Below are 22,956 nucleotides of genomic sequence, written 5' to 3'. Positions count from 1 at the left end.
CTAGTAGCAGATGCACCAGCCCAGATGTGGCAGCAATACTCCATACATGGGCGAATGGTGGCCTTATAGAGGTACAGGATACTTTCGAGTGTTAGTAGTTTTCTAGCACGGTAGAGAGAGCCCACCTTTCTTGCAGCGGCCCTGGCAATGCCTTCAATGTAATTGTTCCAACTCATGTTTCCTGTGAACGTTAGGCCAAGGAGTTTGAAAGATGGACTCTCAGATAAAGAGTCGTTGGCCATTGCTATGGGTGGTAGAGAGGGTTTCTTGTAATTATTGAATGAAACTAGTTTAGTCTTGGCAGCATTGAAAGCAGCAGAGTTAACCTGTTTTTAATAGTTAAATAAATAAATTCAAACGTGTCTTTGTTGTATGTCGCGGTGGCCCAATGGGTAACGTCGGATGTTTTTTTTTTGTTTTTTTTTTCACACTTTAATTTCCAACTTTGCCTCAAGGGTTTGGGTTCGATCCTCATACTCACTTACCAAACATTTTTTTAATTATTTTACCTCCCCCCCCCCCTCCGAGTTTTGATTTACCTCAAGACACCCGGGCATCGCCGGGTACCCCCCGCTAGTATATATATATATATATATATATATATATATCTTGAATTCTACTGAGCAATGAAAAAATGTGCTCTCCTATTTCCGAAAATGAGCATGAGTTCATAATCTTGAGATATGCTTAAACACTTCTGAGTGCAAATACAAAATGTCTGAAAAGTAAAAAAAAATTTTTTTTTTTAAATATGCTGTGGGAGTTATGGACGAAAAAGGAACAGTGTTATCGTCTAACATGACATTCTATGAGTTTATTTTTTTGTTTTGTTTTGGGTTTTTTTTTGTTGTTTTTTTGTGTGTGTGTTTTTTTTGTTACTTTTTTCTTTTTACTAATGAGTCACAATGTATCAAGGCCAAAAGCCACCAGAGAATAAGGGTTAATGAGATGGAATTATTATCAATTGAAAAATTAAGAATTCTGTGAGAGGCTTGAAAATGAATGTTGTATGATAATGTAATGAATTAAGTTTAATTTTATGTTTTTTCTTTTTTGATAAAATGAAATTTAAGTGGAAAATCAGATAGTGTTTGACTTATGTATTCACTATTTGACCTTTCTTTTTTTTTTTTAGTGTAATATATGTTAGGGATATCGCAGGTAATATGTGTGTATATTGTGTATGCTGTAAAAAGTTTGATTCCTGGAATGTCTAAAATGTTAACACTGATTCATAGAATTTCAAAATTTCAGATTCCTGGAGCCCCCTAAAATTCCGGGTCTGATTCCTGTATAATAAAATAGATGGTAAAGTGCTGTAAAATAAACCAAAATATTTACATGATAAACATTTACATTTTGCCTCTGTCTGCAGATCCGTTAATGTTTATCTAATGTCTACATTTAATGCTCTTAGCAAAACATGTTCCTAAAATATGTGCAGACTAGTTTGGTTTGCTTTGATGCCAAAGAAAATCTGGAGGCAAAAACACAAGAAAAAAATAACTGCTGTTCTTGTAATCTAGCAGAATGCTTCAGAATGGGATAGCATATGGTAGACTTTGGTATAAGGTTCAACTCTGGCTTTTTAGATTTCAACTTGAAAACTGGTGCTACCAGATCAGGCTGCCCTGTGGCTTCCTGAGACGAAATGCACCTACATTGACGTTTTTTTGTTTTCTGATCTTTTTTCTAAAACTTAATTATGTTCTGCAAAACCAAAAACAAAAACAACAGCCTATTTCCCCCCCCCCTTTTTATTTTATTTTTTCCTACCTTACTCCCGGTCCTGGATATGACCTTAAACTACATCCAATGGTGAGGTCCGGCTTACGGGCTTGGGGAGTGTGGAGCCACCTCTTAATTGCCATTGCTCCCAGGTCCACCCTGACCCGGAGTGGTAGTACCTGTTAGGGTCCCAACTATGGGTTAAATAGAAACAGATTTTAAAAAGGAAAAGAAACAACAAAAAAGAAAGAAAAAGAAAACAAATATATTCTATTAAATTATCTATTTATTTATTTATATTTTTTGCCCTGTCGGTAGGGCATGAGAACAAACCGACTGCCCCCCTGCAGAGGGTAAAAATCCCTCAATGGGGCAACCAGTTAGCCGTGGATTGCTACCCGTAAAGTCTTAGGACGTGATCCTGGTGATTGAGCGAACCTAAACCAGGATACATAGAAGTTTAGGCACCGCAACACATTACTTTGGCCTTTACTTTGATTAGACGGGCGGTCGGAGAGGCCCGATCCGACCAATCGGCCAGTCACGCCAAGCCCCACCATATATTGCCCATTCCAAAAACTCACTACTAATACAACACATCCCCCCTCTCCCACAAATAACCCTACTCCCTAATATATGATGGAAAGCGGTGGCTGAGGGTCAATCGATTAGGTGTGAATATCGATGACGAGGCTGTAAACCCCTCAGGATTGCTACAGATCCCATAGCAATATCAAGAGAGAACAGATAATCATTATGATACCACCAAAGTCGGTTATATCATCATTGTATCCCTGTAGAGGCTGGGCGAATGGGTTTACCCCCAGGCTCTTCCCAAATAGGACTCCGAGGTGGGTGGGGAACAAAGATGACGAAAAAAGAAAACAAAATATATGGCTTATTCCTCCCAAAAACCACCCAACCACCCAAAGAGAACCCACTCTGATGTCTCTGACATCAGTAGCTCTGACGAAGAGACGATAAAACCAAGGAACTCAACATTCGTAGTAATAGAATCAATGGAGGAAACTTTTAAAATTGAAAAAAATCTTAAAACTCTAAAACCAAAGTCTATTAAAAAACAATTTAACGGCAGCCTACTAATAGAAACCCATAACGAAGAACAAACTAAAGAAATATTGAAACTAAAATTATTTGAAAACATCAAAATCAAATGCTACAGACATCCAACCCTAAATACCTGCAAAGGAGTAGTGAAAAGCCACGAACTTGCACTTTGTCCCTTGGAGGAAATCAGGACAAACTTACAGAAACAGAATGTGTTAGATGTTCGCAGAGTTCAAATTAAAAAAAACAGTGAGAAAATCAATACCAATACATATATACTAACTTTCGATTCCCTCACCATACCCAAAGAAGTGAAAGTCGGATATATGAAAATAAATGTAGAAATTTATATTCCAAACCCCCTCCAATGCTTCAAATGCCAGAAGTTTGGACACCATCAAGATCGGTGCACACGATTACCAGTGTGTGGAAGATGTGGAGAAAGTGGCCCACACATTGACTGCAGAAAAGATTTCAAGTGTGCCAACTGCCTGGGAAACCATGGCGCTGGCTCTAGATATTGCGAAATATGGAAAAGAGAAAAAGAAGTGACCAAACTAAAACATATAAAGAATATATCCTACCCAGAGGCCAGGAAAATCATCGAAACTAAAACATATGCAGATGCAACAAAAAAAACTAATCCAATCAACAATCAAAATGGTCATATACATGTAACGGATACAACTGACAAGAAAATTGATGTCCTAAGCAAACTAATAAAGGAAATGAAAGAACTATTAGAAGAAATGAGGAAAATGAATAGTGCAATGTCTGCAACCAATCCAAGGATAATATTAAGTAAAGACACTACTGAACCACAAAAAGAAACAAAACCACAAACCATTTCTACAAAAACAACCGAACAACCATCAAACACATCACAAGCCAGAAAAGAATCAAAAATCCCCCCAGACAAAAAAAAAAAACAAACAAAAACAGGAAAAGAAAGATCCCGATCTATATCTCGAACAGGGACTCCGACAGAAAATAGATTTGAGGGATTGGAGACGATGGAAGTTGAACACAATTCCAAATGATGAACAAAATATTACAATGGAATATCAGAGGGATAAAAGCAAACCAAAATGAACTCACATTATTAATAACAAATATGAGCCCAGCACTTGTCTGTCTACAGGAGACCTTTCTGAAAGAAAATAATACCATCAACATAAAACACTACACATCTTACAACTACATAAATAAAGATACGGACAGAGCTTCTGGAGGCACATCAATACTTGTGAAGAATGAAGTCCCTCAAAGACAAATAAATATAAACACAAACTTGCAAGCAATTGCAGTTTCAGTGACTCTACATAGAACTATAACACTTTGCTCAATATACATCCCTCCAAAAGATACAATCAACGAAACTGAGATAACTCAATTAATAAAACAACTCCCTAAACCCTTTTTTCTACTAGGAGATCTCAACAGTCACAATGTAATATGGGGAAGTAAAGAAACAAATAAAAAAGGAAAAGAAATAGAAAACATAATAAATAAAAATAATTTATGCCTCCTTAATAATCAAAACTACACCTATATGTACCCAGCAACAGGTACTTTCACCGCCATTGACCTTACCTTATGTGATCCTTCCATATATATGGACTATGACTGGAAAGTACACAATGACACCTGTGGGAGTGATCATTTCCCAATCATCCTGGAAAGTCTAAGTACTAGCACTGAACAAAAAACACCCAAATGGAACCTACATAAAGCGGATTGGGAAGACTTCCAGGAACAGTGCAAAAACCAATTAATTATCGAAAAGAATGATAAAGATGACCATTTGAACTACTTCATTAAAACACTCACAAACATAGCAAATAATACCATACCGAAAACAACCAAAACCAACAATCACAACAAACCTTGGTTCACAAAAGAATGCAGAAAAGCCATCAGAGCTCGACGAGCTGCCTTGAGAAAATTCGAAAAGTATCCAACAAGCGAAAATCTGGATTTCTTCAAAAACAACAGAGCAAAAGCCAGACGAATCATAAAGGAATCCAAAAGAACAACTTGGAGAAATTATATATCCAAAATTAATGTGAATACCAAGGCGAAAACAGTTTGGAACATGATGAGGAAAATAGAAGGAAAGTGTAGTAGTACACCAATATCCCACATCTCTAAAGGCAACAAAATATACACCGATCAAAAAGACATTTCCAATAACCTGGCAGATAATTTATCAAAAATTTCATCATGTGAAAGACAGAGAAATTCAAAAAGATTAGAGAAAAGGAAGAGAAAAAGAAAATTCTATTTAAATCACAAAATACTGAAAAATACAACCAACCTCTTACCTTGCCTGAATTAAAAGAATCGCTAACCAAATCCCATGACACAGCTACAGGGCCCGATGAAATTCCATATGAAATCCTCAAAAGACTTCCAGAAACCTCAATGAAATACCTACTTGAAATTTTCAATATTATATGGTCCAGTGGAAACGTACCCGAGACCTGGAAAGAGGCCACAATAATACCAATCCCCAAATCTGAAAACTCAAACATCCAATCCCAATCAAGTAACGTCTCAGATCCATTGAATTTCAGGCCAATAGCTCTAACAAGCTGCATTTGTAAGACCATGGAAAGGATTATAAACAAAAGACTAATCTGATTCCTGGAAACAGAGAATCTTATTACAGAATTTCAAACAGGATTCAGGAAAAACCGAAGTTCAATAGACCACATAGTCAGACTTGAAACCTTCATCAGAGAAGCCTTTGTAAGGAAGGAACATTTAACAGCAGTGTTTTTTGACATGGAAAAAGCCTACGATACTGTGTGGAAGTACGGTGTTACAAGGGATCTGAAGGCGCTTGGACTAAAAGGCAGAATGCCAATTTTTATTGAAAATTTTTTTAAAAATAGACGGTTCAGAATAAAGGTTGGCACAGTTCTCTCGGACTTGAAAGAACAAGAGAATGGAGTACCTCAAGGGAGTATACTGTCAGTGACCCTGTTCAGTATCCGAATTAACAACATTGTAAAAAACCTTAACCCTGGGGTAGATTGCTCCCTATATGTGGATGACTTCCTAATATGCTGTAGATCTAGATATATATCTATAATAGAAAGGAAGCTTCAATTGTGCTTAAACAAAATAATGAGATGGACGGAAGAGAATGGATTTAGATTCTCCAAAAGAAAAACGAAATGCATGCATTTCTGCAAACTAAAGAACATGCATAATGATCCTGTCCTAACCATGGAAGGAATGCCCATACCCGTTACTGACCAGTACAAATTCTTAGGGATTTTATTTGACAAAAAGTTAACATTCATCCCGCACATAAACTATCTGAAAAAAAAATGTAACAAAGCTGTAAATCTTTTGAGAGTGGTAGCACATACCGATTGGGGTGCAGACAGGGAAACACTCCTTAAACTTTACAGAGCACTAGTCCGCTCAAAGCTAGACTACGGTTGTTTCATATATGGATCAACCCGAACATCATATATAAAAAGTCTAGACCCTATTCACCATACTGGCCTAAGATTGGCCCTAGGAGCATACAGAACTTCCCCCGTGAACAGTCTATACACGGAAGCACACGAACCCCCACTAGATCTAAGGCGAGAAAAGTTAGCCCTTCAATATTTACTGAAACTGAAGTCTTGCCCAAACAACCCTGCATACCAATGTACCTTCTATCCTAAATATGAAGAACTCTTTAACATGAGAAGAAAAACTATCAAAACGTTCGGGCTCCGAATGAAGGAAAGCATTGAAGAATCGAAAATTCCAATCTCCAGCATTCACAACTTCATACTGCCTAAAACACCCCCATGGACCATGAAACAAGTTGAAATAAAACTCAACCTAAACAAAAAGTCCAAATCTACCACAAACCCTATTGAATACCACGACGAACTTCAACATTTAAAATTACAATATTCAGACTACACCTTTATCTACACAGACGGGTCTAAAAGCAACAATCACACTGGATGTGCAGCAACGTACCATAAAACCACAATGAAGAGAAATCTTCAAAATGAAGCATCTATATTCACTGTAGAGACTATAGCTATCGATCTAGCAATCAACATAATTTCAGAGGAAACCACCAAAAACTTCATCATTCTCACAGATTCTCTATCAGTCCTATTATCTATACAAAATCAAAAACAAGAAAATCCACTAACAACAAAATTAATAGAAAAAATCAATATCCTTTTAACTACTAAAAACATTATTCTTGTCTGGATCCCCAGCCATGTGGGGATCAAAGGCAATGACAGGGCAGATATAGCTGCAAAAAGATCTTCTCACCTTCCAACTGACAATTTTAAGATTCCACATACTGATCTTAGACCCCAGATAAAAGCATACATACAGGAAAAATGGCAACTGCGGTGGAGTCAGCAAGAGGGCAACAAATTATACTCAATCAAACCTGAACTTAAGGAACGATGTCCGGACATCAAGAGATCACGCCGAGAAGATGTGATACTGACTCGGCTGCGCATAGGGCACACCAACTTTACTCATTCTTATATACTAAATGGAGAATCGGCGCCAGAGTGCATCCCATGCCAGGAGACACTCACAGTAAAACATATCCTAGTTGGGTGTGATGACCTTGCCCCAACTAGAAAATTATATTATACAGAAAGCAATATGGAAGACCTTTTTGAAAAGGTCAACTCAGCAAATATTCTAGCATACCTAAGGAAAGTAAATTTATATAAGAAAATTTAAGGAAATTTAAAGTCACCCAAATATACACATCCATGTATAAATACAACATTTAATTTCTTAGTTCAATTTTATAAAAAAAGGGAGGAAAGGCTAAAAATGTCATTCCCCCCCTCCCAATAAAAAAAGTAAAAAAAAAAAAAAAAAGGACTCCGGCATTAAATGACCACATAGGTTGATATGCCGTAAAACCAATCAATCAATCAATCAACTTGAAAATATTGAATTCTGACTCCTTATTTTAAAGTTTTCCAATATTCAGACTGTCTGCTAAGTCTTCTGACTCTGACTTATTCCAAAACCTCTGTATCCCACGGATGAATAAAAGGTGCTTTTTTTTACAACCTGCCCCAGCGTAGTATAAACACCCTCAACCACCCCATATTAAGAACGGCTTTCTGGAATAAACACCCCCCAACTTCCCCATATTGAGAACGGCTTTCGAGGTTGGGGGTGTTTATTCTGAAAGCCATTCTTAACATGGGAAGGTTGGGGTGTTTATACTATGCTGAGGCACATCATAAAAATTTACTAAATAAAATATATCTGCGTATATGTTTAAGTTTTCAGTGTTTCTATAAGAAAAAAATGTTTTTCTACAGTGTATTGCCAAGAGACCCAGAAACATGGAAAACAAAGAAAACCGTTCGGTATATCCCCCAACTCGATCCTGCTGCTTCACACAACACGCCTACTTATACTCATGACATCTGCGGCTGACCATACAAATCCTGGATCAACCCATTCAACCACCGTCCATGGTGTCCCTCACTATGCACACCTCCATAGACCAAATGATGCTCAACCTATATTCAATCTATAGATTAAAAATATTCAAGATGAATGTTGAGATTAAAGTCATCACTATCTACCTCTGACTGGAATGTGCCTGACTTACGGGGGAGGATATAAAAGAGATGTTTCAGTAATGCTCTGGAGGCTTCCTTGGTTTTATTTTTTGCTTCACCATTAGCAAATCATATTTCAAGCATTTTTATTGGCTTTTGTTCTGTTGTCATAATACCATTCTCACAAGCATTACCTTCTCCCTTTTATAGAGAAAGTGGCAATAATGTAGTATCTGTTTTGTGGCCATGAGATCATTCTCCCATTTAAATTTTAACCTCTTTTTACCTAACTATTGAGTAGTAGAACGTTAATCTCATGTTCTCTACAAATATACTAATATAGTATGGAGTAAAGTTATATTTAGGATGGTGAATTTCTCTCCTATTTAAAAGTTCTTGATAAGCTGCAGAAACGTGTCTATAATTTGATCGATCCTACCCTTTCTTCTCTGCAACTTCTCTCTCATAGACGTGATGTTGCTAATCTCAGTCTTTTTTTTTTTATATAAATACTAGTGTTGGAACGATTAATCATAATCGAGAATCAGAAAAATCTGAACTTTTGGGTGTATTGAAATCGGAAAAAAAATAAGCCTAATTTCCGATTCCAAAAACGATTCTTTGCATTTTTTGAAAACCTTAAGTTTCCATTGCTGGTACTACTGATAAATACTGTTTTTAAACAATTAGTAAATCTAAAATCTATAGACCATAAAAAATCTAAAATCTATAGACCATAAAAAATCTAAAATCTATAGACCATAAAAAATCTAAAATCTATAGACCATAAAAAATCTAAAATCTATAGACCATAATAACAAAAATATGATGTAAATGTATTTTATTTTCATAAAATAAACAAAACAAAAATTGAAACTTTACGTAAATTTGCTAGGTACACTTTAGAAGAATGCAGTTTATTTACAATGTACAAAAAAATAGTTTAAAAGTTTAATAAAATATTTTTGTCAAGAAAAATACTATCAAACATTACTTTAAATTTTTTAACTATCTATTTTATGCTCTCAGCTTTTGTCTGGTTGATATTTGTCTGATCCATCATCTAGTATTTGCAAACATTACAAGGGGGCGGAGGGGGGGTTGAAACGTATGAGAAAAGGTTGACTTTGAATTGAATGAGGTATAAATCAATTTATGAATTTTCACTTTCGTGTGAAATAACGCTTGGCATCAATTTTTCTTTGATTCTATCTGTATTACTTACAATTAGGAACTCCTGTGGTGTCTAAGGCAGTCAAAGTAATTCACCATTTCCAGCCTGAAGGCAGATCCACCTCAGTATCACATGTCTGTCTACAGATTGTAAAACAAAGTTAAGATTGTTGGAGGTGGATATAGAAAATCATAAATCGAGACTATTAATAAAAAATGATTCTTGGTTTATTGAAACCTCTGGATAATTTATTTGTCACAGAAATGTTCCCTTACTAGACCCATGTGAAAGACAGCCGGAAAATTCGCCAAATGTAGGTGCATTTTTAAATATTATTCTAAAAACATTTATATTGTGTTTTATGAATTAAAAATTAATTACTAACATTTTTCCAACTATTTTTCATTTTTAAACGTATTTTAATGAATCTTTATAGAAATTAGATTCTTTTTTACTATATATGAACTTATTAGTATTTTTTTTTTTTATATAAATTAACACTCTTAGCTGAATAATCCTTCCAAACTAAAACGAGATTCAACCTTTTTAGGCAATTTCGTGTTAACATTCTGAAAAACTTGGTGGGAAGAAAAACAAAATTATTTCAGAATTTAAATGGGAGGGTCTGCTTCACATATTAATTTAATATAAAATGAGTTTCATTTCCGAGACGTTGTAGCATTTTAGAGGAGTTAACCAAAACGTATTAGTTTTTTCTGAGATAAATTCTGTGCATTTTGGGAAGTTATGACTTAGGGTTAATGCTAAAATTTAGTGAACATCCCTACAAAGTTAGAATATTCTAAAAATGATTATCATTTTACATTAACTTTATATACAAAATTTAACTGCCTGCCTAAATTCTAAAATTATTGTTTTTTTCTTTCTGCCGAGTTTTTCAAGATGTTAACATGTAATCACCCAAAACAAAAGGAAAATCACCTAGAACAAAAAACAAAATCTCATTTTTATCTGAGGGTGTTAATCTACAAATTTGATATTATTAGTAATAGTTGTATTTCTATTATCTGTATCTTTTTGCATTAAAACAAATCAATCTACTACATATTTGTCATATTAATAGTAGCAATCACCAACCAAATCTTTATAATTTATGGTAAAAACATGGGCATTCTTTGGTAGAGAGAACGAACAGAATAGTTAACAATACATCTACATTCCGTTCTTCTCGGGTTAAGAATGTTTTTCTCAATAGTAACCATGTTATTTAGATACTCATTCTTAACATGTTAACTTTTCTGTTCCTACACCGTCTTATTCTGCATACCAGTCGTCAACTATTTTGCAGTGGTTTATGAAAACATTCAAATAGCATTTTGTCAGCTAACAACAAGCACATATCGCCTTTGTTTTTAAAAAAGAAATAAGTTTTTAGTTGTTTCAATATTTTCAATCAATTACAACGAAAAGATTTGATTTTTTATGTTTGCTAAAATATATGCAGACATAATATGGAGGTCTTACAGTAATTCAAAAAACAAAAAATAAAGAAAAAACAAATATCCAATCAAATATTTAAAAAGAATCGGAATCGGGAATTTAGACCAGACTCAGTAATTGTATCGTTCTAGAAGTGTAAGCCATATTTAGTTTCAGAACAGTTTCCGATGGTTAGTTGTTCTACACAAGTCCTGGAGGTGACTGGTTCTCAGTAGACAGTTCTCGAGTTGGAATCCACAGAGCAAAAGATTCTTTCAGTGTTGACACGAAGAACACTTGCGAAATTGCTACAAAAAGGTTTAATATTTATGGAGCAATTTTGGTTTCTGATTGGTTGGTAGCAGAACGTGAATTAATTAGATTCGTCAGTTCCTAGCAGCATCGTTTATAAATAGAATCTCTCGACCGTGCGGCATCATATCCCCATTATGAAATATTGCAACAATCGTAATCGGGAAAAAGTTTGGAATCGTCCCATCACTAATAAATACTATTATGGCATGTGTTCTTTAGAATTGTGTGATCAATTTTCTGCTTCCTTTGTTCCAGCTCTTTTAACTTGTTAGTCTAGTGGTCTCCATCAATTTGCTGTTTTGACACCTCATTATAGAACAGCTTTTAATCCAGTAGTTTCTTTTCAAGAACTGCAGGCTTATGGAACTTTCGGGGGGGGGGGGCAGTGGTGTACTAGTGTGCATCAACAAAAAACTCAAACGTAACAAGCGGCTTTCTATTGTTTATTAGTAAACTGACCATATGGCATATATGATTACATTAATATATGATTTGGATTTCAAAAAGTTAGACTGTAATTTCTTGAATTATAGAAATTTAGACCATGACTCCATATGCAATCATATTAGTGATGGTATTTATACTGTAAGAAATTTTTTAATCTTTTTTTTGGGGGGGGGGGCTGTAAATCATTAAATAAGTGATCAATAAAATCTTTTTTTTTTTTTTTTTTTAATATTGTTCACTAATCACCAGCAATATTTCCCCAGGATTCTATTATTCGTTTCATTTACATTGGACCAATTGATCATCTCTGGAAGAGTGGTCAATATCAAATCCCATAATTCATATTTTCATTTGTATCGCAACAGAATCATTTGGCTAGAAAAGAATCGGTCAATTTTCATTTTACATTAAACCTTTTTTTTTTTTTTTTTTCAAGCAAACATTCCGATTGTCTATCTTTCGTTTCCCTCCTATCAACTGGCGTTCATTTTCATCTTTTATAATTTTGCTTCATCCCATTGCGCTTAATTAATTTAATCTTTACACTGCCTCTTGCAACTTCAGCATCTAGCCTCCAATCCAATGGATGAAGTCGGTTTTTAACAACACTGCAATCCTGTCCAATTTCCTGTCCATTCAAGTTTATCCATTCTGACCTCAATACATTTAGTTTGTAAACCGTACCCCCCTCTTAGTTTGCATGTGCATCTGAGTTATTACATAAGAATACCCAATATGGATGCACACAATTGTGCAACTTCAGTTTTGTTGTGTGCATAATTCTGATTTTACACACATGCATGCATTAAGACCTTTTGAATAGTTTTGCAAATGCAACTTGCACGTTGATTGCTGATTGTAATCACTCCTCATCTATTACATAAAATAAAGTCACTCTCTATCCTTTTTTTATAATCATTTTTTGAATTTTTTTTTAATTTACAAGGGATTCATCACTTATCAAGACCCAAAGGCCATTCAAGGATAAGGGTTAATGAGTGTTAGTTAATCAATGAGGCGACAACATAATGATCTATAGACATCGAAATTAGGTAGAATTTGATTATTTAAGGGGGAGGGCTCCATAAGAACTTTGCATTGGACTTAAAGACGACCATGTTGTAGTGAGTTTGGAAGCAAGCCAGTAGAACAGTTACGCAAGTGTGCAGTTCTGTTACATTATCGCCTTTGTTCTTCACTGATTCAGTAAAGCTAAAAAAATATTCTGCTAGGGGAAACTCGTAATCTTTATTGCTTTTTTTTTTCCTACTTGGGTCACCACTTATCAAGGCCCGAAGGCGACTCGAGGATAAGGGTTAATGAATGTGAAGTGGTAATGTAGTAACCGTTAATGGTGTAAATTGGGTAAAATTTAATTATTTATGGGGACGGATCAACAAGAATTTGTTTTCATTGGATTTGAAGGCTACTATGTTGTATTTAACCGAGAAGCAGGCCAGCGGAACAGTGTTCCACAGGTGGGCAGTTCCAGAAAAAAAGCTTTGTTCATGGAATTTGTTTAGATTTAGGCACAGATAGAGAGGGAAATCGTATATAGTGGTTGTAGCTAGTTGAGTGTTTTTTGTGAAAATTTAGAAATGGACGATCACTATTTTAGTATTACTATTAGCGGTAGAATATTTTTCTTTAAAGAAAATCAAATAAAAAAGCCAATTTAAAGAATCGTTGTTGGCATCGGAAAATAGGCACAAATTTTTCCAATTCCGATATCCCAAAAATTACCACTTTTTTTCGAATTCCGATTAATCGACCCAACACTAATAGGTACTGTTGCAATTTTCAACAAATAGGTAAAAAAAATTTCTCTGTGACTAAATATATCACTTTTGATCCTCTCTGACCTTGCGCTTCTGCTGTCAATTTTTGTATTTTTTGTAATCATTTCTAGACATTGTTCCTTTTGAAACTACTTTTTATCTACAAAAAAATCTGTGCTGTGAGTTTTTCCCTTGCATATATGAAAAAGCGATGTAGGCCTCCAACATTTCTAAATATATCACAAAGCTTTTACCATAATTTTTCCCTTTCATTGATTGTGCATTTATGAATTTTCCATAGCATTGTTTCATCAATAAAGATTCTCAACTTTACAGCTACATTTTCCATAGTTTTTTAAATACCAGGAGTAGCTTTGAACACTTTGGTTATACAAAGTGCCTTAAATAAGTTTCCAGACTTTTTTATACAGTATTTAAAATTGTTGTAGACTCTTGAAAATTCAGTATGTTATTGCTATACATCTTATGAGATGACTGACCAATTTTTATGATTTTAGGTTCAAATCAACAGCTACAGCAAGAATTGGAATACACCCTACTAAAGCCTGATTGTCACAGTTGGTGGCTTTCAAAAATGCAATTTAGACGTGAGAACACTTTAGAAAAATGATATGCAATAAAATTCAGTTTTCAACTTGAAAAAAAAATGCTGCAGAAACATATGGAATTCTTCAGACTGCTTTCATCTTGCATGAATTGAGCATGAGTGGAATGAATTTCAAGGATGACAGGGAGTCTGAGGGAATAAGAAAATCAAAACACCAAAGTTGATTGGCCAAATAAATAATTTCATGGAATAAGGATTGTCGTATGTCTATAGAGACAATAAATGCATAGTTTGATGTCAGCATGGAAACTGTACACGCAATTATTTGCGAGAAACTGAAGATGGGGAACATTTGTGCAAATGCACCGGTCCACAACTCCATCTTTGTCACAGACTATTTTACCAAGATGGGCATCAAGACAATTTTTCACCCTCTCTATAGTCCAAACCTTGATCCTTGTGACTTTTGGTTATTCCCTAAGCTCAAGGAAAACCTTAGAGGCTGCTGTAATGAGACAACTGAGGAGATGAAAGAGGCTGTGACGAGGGTTATTGACCTGCTCACACAAGAGAACTTCCATGAGACCTTCCAGGAGTTGCTGCAATGGTACAACAAGTACATTGCAGCAGGAGGAGATTACTTTGAAGGGGACTAGAGTTTCATGTGTGTACTATCAATAAAAGTGCTCATATGCAAGAAGTCTGGAAACTTATTGAAGACCCCTCATATCTTCCTCTCTGGGATAATGATAAGAGTTCTGAGGCAATGTCATGCTATGATGATATGTCTATCTAAAGAGGTACTTGCATGTCTAGTGGATTCATCTTCATCATCTGAGTCATCAGAATCTAATGAGTGAAAGATAATATGCTCCTTCTGCACTATAGACATCTTTATTTCCATTAGGCCACGAAGCGCCCATCTCTAATATATTCAATATTTCAGTCAGGAATAAAATATCTGCAAAGAAATTCACAAATATTAGTATATTTCATACTAAAATATATATAATCATTTTCAGGACGAAGTATACTAATTGTGAATTTCTTTGCAGATATATATAATGTGTTAGTATAGATAAATACTAGGGAACATACACACAAATAATATTATACATACATTTATTGATTGTGAGAAATTTTTCAATGCATTTATCCTGTAAATAGGCTATGTATCAAAAACAACACCTGAACAATTCAAGGTAAAACCTCAAATATCAGCTATGCCACTGAATATGTTTTTAAAGAATTAAGTCTGGTGAGCATCTTTAAAATTCAATAACTGTCCATAATTCTCAACATTGAACCAAAACTAGCTATTCCATAGTAATTTGTTGAAAATGACACTTCGGCCAGCGTAAACCATATAGCAAATCAAACAGCCGTCAATCTATTTTCATCATAAGAGGGGTTTGTTTTTTTTTTTTTTGTTTTTTTGTTTTTTGCTTTCTTTTTTATACGTTTTTTTAACATCCAGTTTGAGACGTTTTCTTTTTTTGTTTTTAACTTTACCGATTCAAACTTCAAATGCTATTTTGTATGATTATTGGTACTGTTTTTGGTTTTTGTCATTTGACGAATGGTATACACTCGTTTAAAATATTATCCATGGATTTCAAGCATAAGAAAAATCCAAGATGGCTGTTATAAAGATGATACACAACGTTTGTAAACATTCGACTTTTACGTTAGCGTTGTCATCTCTCGTATCAAGAAATAGACCAAATTGAAAGCCTTTATTTTTTGCATAAATGTAATATTTGCAGAATGTAATCTCATTTTACTTTAGCTACAATTTTTGCTGGATTAAAAAGAATCAAATAATTCTATCATCCAATTGAGCAGGAGAAAGTAATTCTCATTTTCTCCTGAAGCTATTCTGTCTCTACAAATTTACTATCGGATCATGTATGAAGTACTGTTGTCATATTTGAGCTGGTGAATCTCTGTCCCATTTGAGGATTCTTAATAAGGTGTAGAAATGTATTTGTAACTTGAGTGGCTCCACACTTTCTTCTTCTCTGCAACCTCTATCTCTCACAGACGTGATGTTGCCAGTCCTGGTCTTCTCTATAAATACTACTATTCAAAATTGTTTCATCTATTCTCTGTTTCTTTTGTTCCAGCTCGTTTGACTTGTTAGTCTAGTGGTCTCCAATTTTCTGCTTTGATACCTCATTGCAATGCAACTTTTTATTCCAGTAACTTCTTTCCAAGAACCACACGGTTGTGGAACTTTCTTCCTACTGAATGTTTTCCTCCTACTAATAGCCTTGATCTTTTCAACACTACAGTCAGTAATGTCTTTGTTAATTATTTAAAGCAGAATCAGGGACAAAGACTAAGACGACGAAAGTGACTATGGTTCATTCTTTGCTTGGTTTCATGGGGACAATGATTTGGCTTTGAGTTGAAATATAGTTAAGTAGGAGAGAAGTCCAATTTTGCTTTTAATGTTCAATTGTGTGCAGAAAATAAACAAATTTTATGTAATAAAATATATTTCTTTTAAATCAGATGCAATAAATAATATGAGTAAAAATTGTAATAAATGTTTTGAGAATATTATGAACTCTTCCATGTAATTTACAAATTAGTGAAAAGCAAACAGGAAACATAAAAATAATCTTCATACAAAATAAAATGTGGGGCGCTTCTATCAGCCTAAATAATATGAAAGGTAGAGTTAGCTAGTTGCATCCATAACTAGGCAGTTATCTGCCCTTGGCATTGAGGACGGTCATGACAGATGTAAATAAGTGCCTCACAGAATACTAAGTGATCGTTTTGTATCCAGAGGCATTGGAATCCTCATCTAATTGATCTTTTTTGATCTATTATTAAACAGCAGTAATTATCAGGTATATTCCCTAAAAATGTCATTTGACGACTGAAACGATTTCACGTGCAACAAATTTTAACATCCGCCATCTCGGATTTTTATTTATGGGGTTATCTCAAAGATAAATATTCATCCCACCTGTAAAATTAAAAAAAATTTTTTCGTGTTTTTTTTTTTTTTGTTTTGTTTTTTTTCCTTTCTCTTAATGAGTCACCACTTATCAAGGCCCAAATGCCACTCAAGGATAAGGGTTACTGAGTTTTTCAGATAGACAATGAAATGAAGACCATGGTTGAAACTGAGTAGAATTTGATTATTTAAAGAGGACGGCTCGATAGTGCATTAACATTGGACTCGAAAACAACCATGTTGTAGTCAGTTGGGAATCAGCTTGGTGGTATTGTGTTCCACAGACTGCTAGTGGATATCTAAACTAATCATCAAACTCTTTCTGAACTAAATAGGGCCATCACAGCCCAAATCTGAGGGCAGTACCAAGTGTGTGTGTGTGTGTGTGTGTGTGTGTGTGTGATTGAGAATTTTTCACATTGTATCCAGGTGTGCATATTTATAGCAACAAAACCAACTTAATTTTTTATTGATTTTTTTTTGAGGTTTTGTATGTTAATACTAAATATTTATCTAATTACTATTTTTTTTTTTTTTTTTTTTTTTTTCAGTTACTGGGATGTGCAATCCTCGGTGTTGGAATTTGGGTTCGCGTTGACCCAAACTTTGAGAATTATGTGGACAAAGACTTCAACCTGCTCTACATTGGCGCCTATATATTGATAGGTGTTGGCGTCATTATGATGATTATTGGATTCATAGGCTGTTGTGGTGCGATACGAGAAAGTCAATGTCTTCTTGCCTCGGTGAGTTTTCCTTGATGCATTTTTTTATATTCAGAACCAGTACCTAATTCTTCGAAAATCTTTTTAGAATTGACGTTTTATTCAATTTAAAAAATTTTTAGTAATTATCTTTAAATATTTGTGTTGAATTTTATATGGAAAACATTTGGGGGGAGGGGGGGGCTTGAATTTACTTTTCTACTTACACCACCCCTCCCCAGAAATTAAAATTATTCTAAAAATTGAAAAAATTAATGTACACGTTACAATTCTTGCTACATTGGAAAAATATTTATTGAAGAAAGATGTTCTGTTTTAATTTTTATTGTACACTTTGAAATTTTTTAAGTGGTGGAGCATTTTATTATTTTCTTGGAAATCACAAATTAGCTGTAAGAAAGTAAATAATCCATTTTGCTTTGAATCCTTTTTCTTTTAGATTTGATTGAGGTCGTGACCTTACCAGTAATGATTAAAGTAACAATTAAAAATATTGTCATATCTCTTAGTCGTTTAGATTAAAAACAAATAAGTTATTTGATTTGAATGATTTTTTTTTAATTTCCCATCATGCATCAGTTGTTTGTTTTGTTTATCCATGGCTATTCTATATTAATTTTTGTATTACATTTTATAAAAGTTTATTATTACATTATGTTCTAATATCATTTACAAATATTAACAGTTAGGTTATGTACTATTTGGCTTTTATATCATTCTGATTTTGACCTTATTTTAAAATTTAATTAGTGTTTTCATAGGTTTTGGAATGGGTTAGACGATTTAGATTTCAGGATAGGAAAAAATTCCATTATATGAAAGCCAAGCTGGAACCAATTAATTTTCTATCTAGAGGTTCTACTCTGTTTAAATAAAAAATTATATTCAAGTTCAAATTTTTAAAAACTTAGTTCAATTTTATTTTACAGATGAAAATCAATTTTATTTCTAGAAAAGAGTTATTTTAAATATTATTGATTTAGTATAAAGTGTATTATTAAATTTACCTTAGCTTTGCTCTGTTGAGTAACATACGAAACCAGTTAGCTACTGTTTTCGGTAATTGTAAAGATCGCCGGTTTAAATGTTTTTTGGAAAAATGTGAAGAAAAGCATAAATAAATAAAAGTATAAATAATAATAATTATATATAATATATATATATATATGTGTGCATGTATGTATGTAGATAGATGTATAATATATGAAGTAAATAACTTAAAAATAATCATTAATATACAGCTTGTAAATCCTTTTGGTCTGCCTTAATCCTGCAATTCAGTTTTTTATATCCTTGCCAAGATGCGGTCTTACCATTTTTAGGATTAATTTTTTCATTTATTATTATGTTATAATAATAGTGATCTGCAAAATAAACATTTTCAGTTAAAATTAACCAAAATTCATGGAAAAAATATTGAAAAATCGATTTCTTCCTTTCACTCTTGGCCCATTTTTTTTTTTTGGCTCGTGTGTGTGTGTGTGTGTGTGTGTATATATATATATATATATATATATATATATATATATATACTTTATTTCCTTATAATATATACCAAGCCTTATTTAAGAAGCTCAATGTAATTACAGAGCAATATAATGAATGAATGAATGACAAAAGTCTATATTCCAATTTATTATTTATCTCGTTTTGATGGATTGAGTGTTGCTATTTCTTCTGATGAGTTAAGGGCAAAATAGATTCCCTGATTGATATAATAATTGATTGATTTTATGCTACGAAACAGATACTGTCAAGAATTGTAAATGTCAACTGAATTAAATGAATAAATTGTAAGATGGTCAACATCATGAACTTTAGAATATAGACTTGTCGTTCATTATATATATATATATATATATATATATATATATATATATATATGACATAAAATATTTTAGAGTTAAAATCTATTACATATTAACAAGGGAAAAAAAGACATTTTAATATTTTTTGTCTTCAGCTATACAAAAACAGCAGCATTCAGCATTTTGTAAGATTCCATTTTTCTTGTAACATATTGACACATTTCAAACATGTTTGTCTTCAAATTGCATGCATAATAAATAAATTTTAGCTCCAAATGGTTTCTCATTAATATTAAAACAAACTTAAAACCATTTTTATTGCATTAGGTTTACACGTTCGATCATTGCAATTATCCTCTTTTCTTTTATTTTAATTTTTAATAATAAAAAAAATGTTTCAGTGATATTATGTTTTATACCACAAAAAAAAACATTAAAACATACAATTATAAGTAAATTATAGAAAATATAAAATTTATTCAACAAGTCTAAATGAATAAATGTAAAAGTTGGGCTATTTCTCACACGAACAAGAAAATCAAAACATCCCATTCCAAGTTACCACAATAGATGCGCCATATTTTTTTCTATATTGCTTATATATATGTGATATCGAAATTGATAGTGATATGGGACATTCATTAATTTCATTAAATTTTACACACAAAAGATTATTAGAAATTTTTAAAAAATAAAGGTATAATTTAGCAATAGAATTCTTACGTTTAACAATGTTTGCTTAAATGAAAAAATGCTGCCTAAATACACACAATTCAAAAATATATATAAACCTAAGTTGCTGTGGGCTTTTTATTTATTTTTTTATTTTTGTGATACATATTAACTATGTTGAAATTCATTCAAATTCATAATTTCTTTCAAATAGTAATAAAAATTCTCAATCTTCCATTAATTCTTTATGACCCGCATTATGACGTAGATGATTAAAAAAATATTTATGGTTAATTTTAATTAGTTTAAAGAGTAATGATATTATGATTGTCTTCAAACTGGAATATTTATGAAGTTCAAGAGTTAAACTACCACTGTGAATTTTTGCATTTCATAAACTTGATTATTATCTATAGTGTTTGAAAAAAGTGTGTTTATGACAACAAACGGAATACTCCATTCTCTGAGACAGATGGCGGCATACTGAATGTAAGCAATGGACAGTTGCAATCTGGAGGTATCTGGCATCTACTCAGATATTGAGCTAATACATACAAGGCTTGTTTAAATCAATTCCCACTCTATTTATGCCGTTATATTCATTTATTTACGACTGAACGAATTAGTTCAACTAGATTGTAAAGGGCTAAAAGTTTTCCATTTTTTGTGGCAGTCTTATAAACAAACTTTTAAAACAAAAAAAGTAACAATTTATGTCATAATGTTTTTTTTCTTCTTTTCCCCCCAGTTCTTCATCTGTTTGTTTGTGATTTTTGCGGTTCTTCTTGGTGCTGGAATCTATGCCATATTGGCCAAGGAAAGCGTAAGTCTTTTTAAATTTAAAAAAATTATTCTCACTTGAAATGTTTCATCAAACAGAAGCATCAGTTTGAAGCTATGCACATCTAAAATGAAAAGAAATGCATTTTTGAAAAAAATTTTAAATACCCATTTTTTTTTTTTTTTTTTTTTTTTTGTCGGTGTTTTGAGTAGTCTTTTTTTTTTATATATATATATATATTTCTTTCCAAAAAAAATTTTCTGACAACTATTGTTTTTTTTTTTTTGTATTTGGATGCAAATTTCTTAATGCTAAATATTCAAAAAGAAATCCAAATATGAAACTCTACAAAGAAAAAAGTCCTTCTAGAATGTAATACGTTTAGAAACTCTGGAACAAAAACAACAATTATTTACTACAGGGTAGATGTGCCATTGACTGCAGTAATGCAAAGAATAAAATATCACCAGTGTTTAAGATCACACTAGTTCCAAGAGATTTTAAACATATGCCATTTGATGAAGAGGTTTTACCTTGAAATATATTATGACATGGTAACATACATGAGATCACTGTAGAAGTTGAGACTGAACCAAATAAGATTTTTTTTTTTTAAATTTGTCTTCTGAACACTGACATATTTCCACTTTTGCATTATGATAACCTTTTATGACTTTGCTATATATATATATATATATATATATATATAGTACACAAAATCATTATCATATTTAGTTTAACATCCATTTTACCTGCAAACAAGCATTAAACAGCTTTAAGAAATTGGCTACTAACCCATGTAATCCATGTCTGGACATGTCTTTATTTATCCCTTTCCTTCAGGTCCATTTTTATCGCTTTGTCCAAATTTTTTTTTTTTTTGCCTTCTCATATGAACTGAACCTGCTACTTCAACTGTTCAACATCTAACCTAAAGAACCCTCATCTATTCTTTTGGCCATACATTTCCCTATACTGTTCAGAATTAATCTTCCTCTGGGGTCATCAGATCTAAGCCTATCTTTAAGACTCCCTTTCCATTGTATGATTCTTATGATTTCTCTCCATGCAACACATCTCCTGAGGGCACAAACACCTAAAACTTCAAATATATCCTATTTTTATGAAATTTAAATATGCATAAAATTTTCTGAGGAAGACTATGGAAGTGGTCGCAAATAACTATGCTCTGTGTTGAATGTCTACATACTCCTGCCTCTGGGTGATCCATTGGAACTGAACTCCTTAAATCTTCAACTACGAAATTCAAACCATATCTATAAGACTCTGATTCAGAAAGTTTTCCAACATTTCAGCATCTTCTGACTATGAGGAGGTAAAACATGACGGGAAGAGTGGTGCCAGTAAAAACAAAAAGAATAATATGGTGTTATGAGGATAGTGAAAAAGTACATAGTAACTGATCTTCATTCAATCCCGAGCAACGTCGAATCTTCCTGCTAGTATAAAATTGATATTTTCCTAAGATATAGGATGCTTTCTGGTGTGAGTAATTTTCTAACACGGTATAGAGAGCCCACCTTCTTTGCTGCAGCCTTAGCAATGTCAAATAATTTATATATTCAATAATCAGAAAGTGATGCTGTATTCTTGAAATATACAGCATAATCGCATTGACACACCAGTTCTTGCTAGGTTACTGAAGTTAAGCACCATTGAGCTTGGTTAATACCAGATAAGTGACCCTTTGGGAATACCAGGCCCTGTATGTAAGACTTACATAAAATACATAATACGTACAGAAAAAAATTGTTATCTTTGTACAAAGAATATACAACATAATCGCGTTGACATGTCAGAGTTTAAGTCACCAAAGTTAAGCAAGGTTGAGCCTGGTCAATAGCAGATGAGTGACCATTTGTAAATACCAGGCACTGCGTATAG

The 22,956-nt window shown here is 33.1% G+C and overlaps 1 protein-coding gene across 1 annotated transcript in view; it reads left to right on the top strand.

Annotated features, from left to right (window-relative positions):
* Positions 1 to 22,956, top strand: part of LOC145292897 (CD9 antigen-like) — a 282,191-nt gene that overhangs the window by 211,657 nt on the left and 47,578 nt on the right. Inside the window, exons 2-3 of the mRNA XM_080139033.1 lie at positions 17,617 to 17,811; positions 21,019 to 21,093. Of these exons, the coding sequence (XP_079995159.1) occupies positions 17,617 to 17,811; positions 21,019 to 21,093 (270 nt within the window). The remainder of the gene's footprint in view (positions 1 to 17,616; positions 17,812 to 21,018; positions 21,094 to 22,956) is intronic.

Source organism: Euprymna scolopes, chromosome 14 (assembly GCF_053919585.1).
Source record: "Euprymna scolopes isolate OS-2025 chromosome 14, ASM5391958v1, whole genome shotgun sequence".
In the NCBI taxonomy this organism is placed as follows: Eukaryota; Metazoa; Mollusca; class Cephalopoda; order Sepiida; family Sepiolidae; genus Euprymna; species Euprymna scolopes.
The sequence above is the reverse complement of the archived record's forward strand: the minus strand, read 5'-3'. Positions and strand labels throughout refer to the sequence as shown.